At 37.8% G+C, this 11,524-nt stretch overlaps 1 protein-coding gene across 13 annotated transcripts in view; it reads right to left on the reverse strand.

Annotated features, from left to right (window-relative positions):
- The window catches only part of LOC103709502 (transducin family protein / WD-40 repeat family protein), a 28,985-nt gene extending 19,529 nt beyond the window's left edge, over positions 1-9,456 (reverse strand). For 2 of the 13 annotated variants that reach the window (XM_088702394.2, XM_088702395.2), the window contains exons 1-4: positions 9,025-9,395; positions 8,593-8,751; positions 5,348-5,478; positions 1,613-1,697 (exon numbers count right to left, since the gene is read on the reverse strand). In XM_088702394.2, the coding sequence (XP_088558520.2) occupies positions 1,613-1,697; positions 5,348-5,457 (195 nt within the window). In that variant the 5' untranslated portion in view covers positions 5,458-5,478; positions 8,593-8,751; positions 9,025-9,395. Of the gene's footprint in view, positions 1-1,612; positions 1,698-5,347; positions 5,479-7,547; positions 7,634-8,322; positions 8,379-8,592; positions 8,752-9,024 lie in introns of those variants that run through there. The other 11 variants (XM_039124296.3, XM_088702392.2, XM_088702393.2 and 8 more) reach the window with 10 other exon arrangements.
- Between the last annotated feature and the right edge of the window lie 2,068 nt (positions 9,457-11,524).

Raw genomic sequence — 11,524 nt, forward strand, 5'->3', positions numbered from 1 at the left:
TTATCAATGACCAAGGGACCATCACCAGAAACAGCAAAATTAACATACTTAAAACCCCAAAAGACCTCATCTAGATCCATGAACGTTTATCCAGGGTTTCAGCTTAACATCATTCAATTTTGGCCAGCTTGGCCAAAATTTCAGATTTTGCTATAAGTTCAGGCCATATTTCCACTATAATTATCTTCAAAGTTCTATGACAAACATTGAGAACATATCTATCAAAATTACTCACACAAGACTCCTCTTTCATCTTTTTTTTCCCTAGCCCGATCCTGGTTTGATAGATATTCTGGCACCACTCCTATGTATTATCTGTATCATTGATTTCACAGTTACCAGCATATTGATGCAAATTTAAATCCTTTTTTCATACTCCACAATTAACATTATCAAATTTCCTCTCTTTTTTAGGATCTTGAGGAAAAAGGATATCACAGCTTTTTACATACTTCCACTTATGTTGGTATTTTTCTTAATATGCTAGCAGCTCCATATGTGCTATTAAGGCATCTTCTCTCAATCTCGTAACACAATCATCTCATTTATCTTCAATAGCAGAATCATATCAATTTGTTGCTATAACTATAAGAATGGGCTCAATAAAATCCACAAAGGACCCACCAAAGTAAGGCCTTGGTGCAACTGTAAGGTTGCTCCATTGAGACTGGGAGATCACAGGTTCGAAACATGGAAACTTGCTCTCTGCATGCAGGGATAAGGCTGTGTATATCTGATCCTCTCCATACCCCACCATGGTGGAAGCCTTGTGCACTGACCACCCTTTTTTTACCCACCGAAGAAAGTGATATATAAGATAGGAGAGAGAGGGGTTACTATAGAAGATGCCAAAGGAAGCTACTGATGGAGCCTAAGAAACTAGAATTCATAGTGCCAAATATGTCATTAACTCTATTGAATAAAACTTCAAAATATCACCAAATTTCATGATTATAGAGGCCTTTTGATGCAATTATGTGATGCAAAAGCACAGCAGAAAAGATTGATATTTAAGTGTAGATCAAAATAATAATAGTAAGAAGAGGTGTGTCTAGGAGTATATTCTTATAATATTTATTTACCATTGAAAAACTATTTACGTATAAATTTGAAACATAAACTGCTGCTTTCAGCTCTCATCTCCAGCGTTACATGGTTCAATTATGGTAGTTGCTGTGAAAGCAACTTACGTATCCCTGGATTAGCAGAACTACCATTATATCCCATTGGAATACCATACCCACATGGAATAAACACACAATCAGGTTAATCCGGAATCTTGAATTGCAATCAGCATAATTAAAACTAGAAGAGAAGAAAGAAAAAGAAAAAAAATATATATATGTCTCGATAGAGAATTATCAAATTTCAGCATGTGGCTGAAGAAGTGGACCATACCTCTAAGTTACAAGGAGCAGCTATTGGACATATAGGTATTAGGGATATCAATTACAGAGATTTTATTTGGTATGGAATTATTGTGTATTTGCTGAATTATTGCTGCATTATTCAACGCCCTCCTCAGATTGCATGTGGAATTGCTAGTAAAGAAAGTAAAAAAACAATATAAACTAGTTGCACGAGATTAAAGCCCCTTTTAAATGTTACAAACCTCTAAGTATTTGTAGGGCACCTTCTTTGGGGATATAAGAAGGCCTTCAATATTGTCACCTCCAATAATTTTTATTCTACCATCCCTGCAATTACAGGTTAAAAAAAAATGTTACGCAAAAAACCCAGGCCAAACTATCAGGAAGGTGCATAGCATATTGGCCATGATGTTAGATCTTGTAACAGGCAAAAAATGAAGGCTTTTATGTGCATGGAGGCTTAGCTAAGCATTTTACATTGCAGGACTGATGTCTCGATCACTCATTTTCTTAAAAAGTTACTAATCTTCACAACAACTATTAACAAACTATCAGTATTATGGCTACAGCGCAGCAGGCTAAGATCAAAATAAAAACTATAGCTATCAGCTAGGCTATGTGGGTGTTGGAGTAAGTTTCTAAGGAAGCAATTACAGTATTTTAAATTCTTCAGTTATGCTTGAAATTCAACAAGTAATAAAAAAACAAGCAATTACTCTGAAATTCAAAAGAACCATGTATGTCCTGGGACTCACCATGCTAAACCAGCATGCAGTGGCATGGACAAATATAAAATGCAGCATGTAGATATGCAAAAGGCACACAAAAATATGGAAATTGGAAAGTATTCAGTATTTTATAATGTAAACTGGTGACATAAAGACATGTAAAAACATCTAAAAGAGAAGTTTGATTCAGCTAAGCAAGCTTACTACTATACATGTACGTTGTTGCTAAAAAGCATAAACCAAACAGATGAGTTAAATACTATTCAGTATTTTTGCACATAATAAGTTCAAAATTGTTTTTCAATTACCTCCAGCTAATGATGGCCAAACTATGCAGCTAGTTCTGGGCATACCGAACCAGATCAGTCAGGGACAGCATAGTTCAGCCTATTAAACCCCCTTCGCCCTCCCCTCTTCGCTCTCAAACACCCCCATTCCCTCTGCATTCAAGGGTTTCCAGTACGTTCCTCCCTCTCCCACCCCCTCCCTTCCTCCCTCCACTCCCCCCCCCCCTCTCTCTCTCTCCCTCTCTCGCTCGCTCGCTCCACTAGGGTTAGGGTTAGGGTTTCCCTCAGTCCTCCCCCTTCCACCCTCCCTCCTTAGCTCTCCCCCCCCCCTCTCTCACTCCGCTAGGGTTAGGGTTTCCCTTGGCCTTCCACATCCCTCCCTCTTCGTCTCTCCTTTTCTTCCTCTCCCCCTTTCCTCTCCATATTTTCGATGCATCCCGGCATGGCACAGTACAGATCCGAATTGTACCGAACCGGTTGCTAGTCGGTACGACCTCCGTTACCGATTCGGTAAACCTTTCCTCCAACATTGCACATAGATCAAGAAAGAAACAATAGTAAAAGAAAAGGAATAGAGTGTTCATCTTTTTCATGGGTATGGTTGTTTATGGGCATGGGGTAGCAACACATTCATTGGTTTGAGGCCCAATTTGGGTTGAGTAAATTTGGGCAAGAAGCAAGCTGGGGGCAAATTTTTAGGACCACAAGTATTTTTTACTAAGTATGGTCAACCCTAACATAGTCCAAAGCCCATATGCAATTTTATTATAGCACTTGTAATCTTCTAGATCTCCTCTTCTAACCCACCCAATTCTCTCTCTTTCCTTACCATCATTCAGTCCTTTTCTCAACACCACTCCTCATCCTCATCTCAACCTATAATTCCCTGCATTACTTTCAACACCACAATCCACCTCCAACTTTGCCACAAAACCTCATTTTCCCTAGCTTATATATATCAACAAAATAGATTATTATAAGTGTTCAGACTAGAAACTATAGACTCATGCAACTAGGAAGCACCTCTGCAAGGTTCAGTTACCCTTAGAACCTAGAGAATGAAGTAGGCAAGGTTTGATAAGCAAACAAGGGCAGAAAATAATGATTGAACATTGCAATATTAAGTTCTAATGACTGCGACACTAGGTGGATGAATTAAAAAGAAACAGCTGAACATCTTGCAAAGATGGCAAGACGTGATGGAACATGTAGATGTTGAGACAGTGAGTTTCTAGAGGCTATTGAAGGAAGAATGAAGCAGTCGTAAGCCTTCTCTCTCTCTCTCTCTCTTTTTTTTTAAGAAATCTTATGCGAATTGAAAAGCATGTCATGTTCCCACAAGCACACAAAAAAAGAGTCGCAATTAGGTTATAATCACCACCTCTTCATGGATTCCTTCTCCATCTTCTATGCCCATCAAAAGAATCCCAATGTTTATCCTTCTTCAACTCTTGTTCCCATAACAACAATTTACAACCATAGGTTAAATGCTATCTGGAACCAGGGATTTTGTTTCAATACTCAGCATCAAAGCAGGTTCTTTCCTATAATATAAAATCCTATATCATCAAGAATAGTATAAGATTTTAATCGCCTGCAATTGGTTAAGTTGACAAGGAGGCTGCAAAGAAGTTAAAAGGTTATGGAGTAAATTGTTAATAATGGGCCACGAATACGTACAGTCTTTAGTATAGAATATAATCAAGGGTTGTATACTAGAATACAGCCTTATGAATTTGTTCTTAAGAAACTGAGAGCAAAGAGAGATATCTTAGGCTTATGAAAGAAATTTGCCAAAGTGCCCAAATTATAAAGAGGTCAAGCTTCATCCTCATTTTTTTTTACATTGCTGTTTAAACTATGACTTAAAAAAAAAAAAAAACATTAACATCAAGTAGATTATAACAGAATTACTAAAGTACAGAGCTGGATGGTAGGAAGATTCTGACAAAGCATGGTAACCTAGTGAACTTTTATGAAGCTTTTCAAGTGGTAAATGTCCTTGGGAATGAAAAGTCCTATGCATACTGAAACATCATGCTTCAATAGATTGCTTCAATTCTTTTAAATTAAAAAAAAAAAGAGCTAGAGCAGGAGAAAGCCTGGTCAAAATCTGGTGAGGATGGGATTCAAACCAAGGTCACTGGTATCAACATCCAATGATTTTGCCAACTGAGCCAGTTGACATCCTCATTCCATAGAACTGTTCCTTGCTCGAGAAGAAAATAAAGGCATTCTCTTCTAGAGAATTTTTTAAAGTCTCTAGCCCTAGTTATCATTAGCAAGGGCCTAAGGACACTGATGATAGATATCTGATAGATGTGAAGGGGAATGCTATGTGTTGGGCTGTGCAAAGGAACGTCATTTGTGCCGCAATCAAGATTACCATCAAGCTCATGAACCTGGTATCTTACTGATGAATTAGTTTTACTTAGATATTATTTGTGTCATTAGAACATGTGGTCCAATATTCCAGGGTCTAGGGAAGGTCAGATGTACGCAACCTTATTCCCGTGTGTGCGGAGAGGCTATTTTTGTGTTTTGAACCCATAACTTCTAGGCTGCAATGGAGCAAAGTTACCACTGCACCAAGGCTCGCCCTCTAAACCACCATTATTAATCAATTCCTAGATTGCCAAGATTATTCCTAGAAGGACAAGATTCTGTAGAAAGCTTCAGCTCTTAGAGGAAGAGGAGACACCTAGATACAAAGGATCATCCAGTTCTTTCCAGTTGATCTCTAATCCTAGCATCATTGAAAACATAGAACACCAATAATACCTACATTTAGAGCCACCATTGTGATTTTAAAAAAAAATCAGGTCAATGAAAAGACACCTTACATTTCATTTAGGAGAAACTTGTCTTGAACTATTTCACAAAGATGGATGTGGAATCTAGGTTTCAGTAACATAAATCATTTAGTTGCAAGAACAGAAAAACAGAGAATTTTCAAACTCACAATGTTCCAATTGCCAAGAGCCGTTGAATTGGGTCAAAAGCCAAATGCGATGCAGTATATGGAATGCCATAATGCACAGCAATTTGTAGGTCCAGGTCAGCTGAGGCCATATATCTATTTTGTGCTTTATGCTGTGCCAGTAAAATAATGAAAAAAAGGTCAACAGAACAAGTACATATCATGTGGATAAGCTGATCTAAATCTAAATAATATCAGCCTGTTCCCATGTAAAACAAAGCATTTAAGGCATGAAACTGAACTATAGAGTAAATTTTAAAAGAACAATATACCACCACCTACATAGTCTGAAGCAACATTAAATGTGTGGAAGAAAACACAAAATGATTATATATATCCATCACATTTTCAAATTGACTTACACTATTACCATCCGAAAGCATATTTGTCACATGCAAATTTTCAAGGAATAAGATCCTAAAGATACCTTGGCATGATGATGCATATCAATTTTTGTTAGATTTGACATGTAACTCAACAGGCCCAACAAGTGGGGCATGCTCGCTAAGAGTATATGATATCCTAGTACAATTCAATGAGTAGGTATCCATAAGCTGATGGAGCCCAGAAAACCTAGAGATGGCTAGCACCAGCCTATCAAGCGACCCTTTTAAACAAGCTCCTGGACGGAATGGTAACAGCAACTTTGCTCATATTAAGGCAGCATGAAAAGTTTCTCAATGCAACACATGGACACTGACAGTGGCAATGCATGTTGGCAACAAGAAAATCTCGATAGCCATGAAAAGGAAGTAGTTTTTCTTTGAGTGGAACTGTGAAAGTGAACAGGGAGTAGAATCGAATCTGGCAATTGTACACAAGAAGAAACATCGATGTGCATATAGAAAGCAGAAAAAGGAAATTATTTTAACGGAACTGGTTGATAATGAAGAATGCCTTTTGTACTAACATGGTCTATTGCATCTTTTGTATTATATAAATCAAATTGGTCGAGTGATCAAAATATTGCTTCATATGTTCATCTCAAGGTTCACAAACTTGATTTTGGCTTCAGATTTGACTAGGCCGAAGGAGTTTTAGTTTCGATAGTTTCCACAATTTCAGCTCCAATATCGGTAGTTTGGCAATAAAAAAATAGAAAAATCAAAGAGAAATCAGAAAATAAGTACATATAAGAAAACATAAACAAGCAAGACCACAAGAACAGTAACTGGGCATCATTTGGGATGATATTATATTATTTGGGATCTTTTTGGTGTATAGTGTTAGTTGCTTGGGCATTGACTAATTACGGATCATAAAGATGTAAAAGAAAAAAGAAAGTACAAGAAACAACATGTTTCACATCATTCTAGGGTGTAATATCAATGTCTGCCAAACTGATCCAAATTGTCAAATTTGCGGCGTATCAAACCAAACCGATGTAGAACTAGATCGATTTGCAGGTTCAGTTTGGAACTCAGTGCGAACCGGCCCAAGTCACTCAAAGCCAAATATAACTACCCTGTTCCGAGCAGTTCCACTCGATTTGGCTGGCCGAACCAACTAGAGTTTATAAAAACCCTTCTAGTTCCCCATTTAATCCTTAGTTGCTAACTACTCTCTCCCTCACTCGCTCTGGCCGCATGGGGAACCTTGCAAATGGCCTCTACCTTCCAAACTCTCCTTGCCTCCCTATCTCTCTCTCTCTAGATACCATGCAAGGCCTCGCCTGTACTCATGGTGGCCATGGCTCCTCTACCAAAGCCACCACCACCATCATCTCCAAGACCAATATCCACTGATAAAAAGACAAACCCCTTTTTCTCCCTCTCTACCTCCCTCCTCTCTCTCTCTCTAAATCTAGGGCAAAACACTAGATTGCGTGAATCTACACTAGATTGGCACCAGTATGCATGTCATGTGTTGGTATGATACTGTACCGAATTATACCGTGCCAATCGAGTACCTGACCAGTATGGATCACAATTCCGATTTTGACAACAATCAAGCATATAGGAACTGAATGTCCATAAAAATATGAGGATAGTTAGTATGAATTGAAAATTAAATTTTCAGTAAGCAACAAAAAAGCAAGAAATCCATATTTTGCTTAGAAAAAATTGCAATATCTTCACTTAAATGTCAAAAAATATCATAATAGATCTGCAATATCTAGTATATTTATAGGATAGGAATCAAGAGACTTATCTAAAATTTCATTTGTGTTAAAACTTCTCACCATGTAGAAGATTTCTCGAGAAACTTGCAAACCTTCTCTTTGGCAGCCCAATGTACTTCACAAAGCCCCCTTCTCTTTCCCCTAACAAGATTTCTCGAGAAATCATAAAATCTCTAAAGCCTTGAAATATTAATATTCATCTTAAATTTCTTTGAACCAAACACCTAAAGATTTCTAACTTCTCAAAAATGTAAAATTTAAGATTAATTTTAACAAATAGTTCTAACTTCTAAGTCTTCTGAAAGTTCATAATGATGAACAAAAATGATCAAAGTACAGTGCAAATTGTCCATATATGCATTAAATGCCGCCTACAAGTCAGTTTTGGCCATAACAATAAAGCAAGATTCGGATTAGCATCCACAAAATGTAATACATCTCAATTTCATTTTGAGTTTACACTGAAACTTTGGGCTATGGTATATTTGTAAGAAAACTTTATGAGTTCCACAAGGATTAAGATAAACATGAATTTAAACTCCACATAGTGGTTCGAGGATTTTAACATTGGCATCATCACCAGATTTGCATGAAAGTATTTCCAGATAAGGAAGTTCCAGAAGTCTGAAAGGTTGGCTAGGAAAAGGTAGTAACAGCAACGCATTATGCAGAGCAAGCATAAACTGCCAGTCATTTACCTTTGCGAACAGATACAAAAGAATCAATCATACAAAGGTGTGTATGCACAAGCACAATGTTTGATGTCGTTATTTAAAGTATCTGTACATATGACACCTTATACATCTGATTACAAACTGGATGGTACAGTACTAACTTGGGGTATTGTAGAGCTTGAAATATTGACCAAGCATCAGCTAGCTCGCTGCAAGTCTACAATGTACAGGGATATGTTGGGCAATCAACACTTTTAGACCAAAAATAACGTCAATTTTTTAAGTAACATTTGCTTTCTTGGTAATAGTGTAGGAGCGACACTTTGTAATCGCAGATATTTAAAATAATCAAGAACAATAAATAAAAATAGGGTCCCTACTAAGTTAGAGTGGAGGAAAATTGAGATGGCTCAAAACTTTTCCTCAAATACCTGAGCAATAAATTCCTTTATAACGCCTGGATGATTGGATAAGTCAATTGTAGATTGATGACGAGTCAGCTTAGTAGAAGGACATCAAATTCAGAACAACAACTGGACCCTCGTTGTTTCGATTCCTTCCTTTTGAGGCTCAGCCACGTCCTTTTTAATCTAAATTGCATTGAAATTGATAACCAATTGTAGGCCTAAAATCAGAACCAGCTTCTTTGGAAGAAAATCTCAAAAATCAGAAAATTTATTCTTTTATCTCAGAACTAGATGTGGGCATAGAATCAAAACCACATTTTTTTGCAAGAAAAATTGAAACTAAAGAATTCAAGAAACCAACAAATATATCAATCCCAAAACTCCAAACAGAAGAATTCAAGAAAGCACAAGCGATCTGATCGAGAGATCACAGGCGATCGCATGAGTTGTTAGTACCTTGGGCACGGCCTTCTGGAAGAGGCGCCTGGCGAACATCAGCTCCGCCTCTTTCCGTTCTTCGATGCCAGCCTCTGGGATTCGTAGAAGAGAAGGGACAAAAGAAAAGAGGATAAGAGGGATCTGGGTTCTCGCTGAGAGATTGCGCTGCACGCCGGCGGGGAGGAGAGAGATCGGTGGGCCGGGAGACGGAGAAGGAAGGAGGAGGCGATGGCTTGGAGGCCGGTTCTTGAGGTGGACGGAAGAGAGAATGGCGGATATACTGTTATTTTGCCCTCGGGGATATCAAGGATTACCTCTCCGGTGCCTCGATGACGAAATCCTACCTGTTCGTCGGACGCTATTTTCCTGATCGGACGGCTGTGTTCTTTGACCAGGTCCCTTGTATACATGCAGAGAAAGAGAGAGACCAGGGATTAGAATGCTGTACATGAGAATTTTTTTTTTTTTTTGCAAAAAAAATAAAAAAACGTTGCGTCTAAAATATGGAGAAAAAAAACTAGCGTACGCGCAAGGTGCAGTTTTTTATTATAATTATTTTTAAAAATAATATAGAATAAATACAATAAAATAGATAATAAAATAAAATATAATAAAATAAATATAAGAGTTTAATTATTTTTAAAATAAAAAATGTATTAATAATATTAGTAATATATTCATATGGCTTGGTGCAAGTTGAGCCTTTATTATTATTATTATATATAATAGATAATAGATAAATAGATAATAAATTATATAATCAAATAGAATAAGTATAACAACTCTATTTTTTATTCAAAATAAAGTTCATATTGATAATATTATGCAAAAATAAAAAACTCTACGTTCCAATTTTTTAATATATATATTAAATTATTAATAAAATAAAGATTTAAAATTATCAAACTCTAAGATTCGCTTTCCAGCAGGATATAGCAGTGACTGGCGTATCAATTTGGGCACGCAAACAGCATGAGATAATATATGTCAAGGTTTAATATTGCAGTTATAAACATTATTACATAATAATTGTTACGGGGCATTATTTGGTGTGATAATAATTTATAATAATACAAATAAGGTAATGCTACAGTACTCTCTATTTTTCTTGAAGTACGTACTGTGTGCCATTTATTTTCAAATGAATCTAATGACAGGATGACCAGAAGCGGTGGTTTTAGGACCTGGTTTTCTTTTTTTTTGTAATTAACTCAAAATTCAAGTTTCATCTTTAGAATCTCTTCTTTCTTTCTTCCTCCCCTCACCTTTTATCTTTTCTTTCTTCCCCACGCTAGCGTGACGACAGATGGAGAATGATGAGGTGCCGTTGCCAAATCAGCTAAAGAAACCAGTACGTCTCCTTCCTCCTTTTTTTTATTCTTATTTTATTATTATTATGTATATTTATTGTTTATTTGCGCCATATCTGATATATCTCGAACAGTAGTGGTGCCCCGGCCGGCGGGAACCCGGCGGCGACGGCGGAGGAGGGGAGGGGCATGCAGTTGTAGGAGAGGCAGAGGGCAACAAATCAGGCGAGGGGAGCGGCGGCGTGAGAAAGGAGGTGAGGTAGCTGTGCTGGGCGTAGAGGGCGGCCATGCTCCTTTTTTACATGTTCCTTGCCACCTCCTCGGGCACTGCCCCTGTCAGTCGATTGTTGTTCAGGAACAGGCTCCTCGCCACCACCAGCACCGCCGGCACCTCCTCGCATAACGTATTGTAGCTCAAATTCACCACCGCCCACGACGGCGATGCCTCCCTGTCGGGCGGGACGACGAGTGGGACAGTTAGGTAGTTGCACTGGATGACGAGGGAGGAGAGGTGGGGAGGGCGAAGAGCGCCGGGGGCACGCGGCCGGTGAAGGCGTTCATGGAGAGGTAGAGGAAGGCGAGGTTTGGGAGCGGAGCGGCGAAAGCGGCATCGAGTGGGAGAAGTCGATGGGAGGAAGCAAATTAAGATTGAACAATTGTAACAGTCTTCCAAATTGTTTGAAATTTATAGCAGAGGGTAGAACTCGGACAATGAATTTGAGTATGAGGAAAATGATCCATACACTAATAAGATAATGAACCTAGATGGTGAATTCAAGAATAAACCTTACTGATGGATGAGAAAGGTTTGACAAGAAAAAAAGAGCTCCTTGCGCATGATCTCTACTGGCGCATGAATTTTTTTTAATTTTTTTTTTAAAATTATAGAATTGTCAAAGTTTATTAGTAAGAAAAGTTTTATTCTTCTTTAATTTTTAGATTTTCTCTTCAAATTAAGTGTAAGAGAGAATATGGAAAAAAAAAATAGTCCCAATTCTATAGCGGCCGCCTCATATAATTTTTGTTCTTCGCAGCAGTATATTTCATTCAATTGTGTAAATACACATTGTTTAGAATAGCCACCATTCAGAGTTTTGGAGTTTGCACCTATAAGCCAAAAAAACAGAGTTCCGCTTTAAAATACCATGCACGCATCTTAACAAAACTTACTCTTCTGCCTTTACAAAGAGAAGAACCCACCAGGGTTT

Source organism: Phoenix dactylifera, chromosome 8, assembly GCF_051530095.1.
Source record: "Phoenix dactylifera cultivar Ajwa chromosome 8, Ajwa_hap1_PhDact_Kaust_v1.1, whole genome shotgun sequence".
Classification (NCBI taxonomy): domain Eukaryota; kingdom Viridiplantae; phylum Streptophyta; class Magnoliopsida; order Arecales; family Arecaceae; genus Phoenix; species Phoenix dactylifera.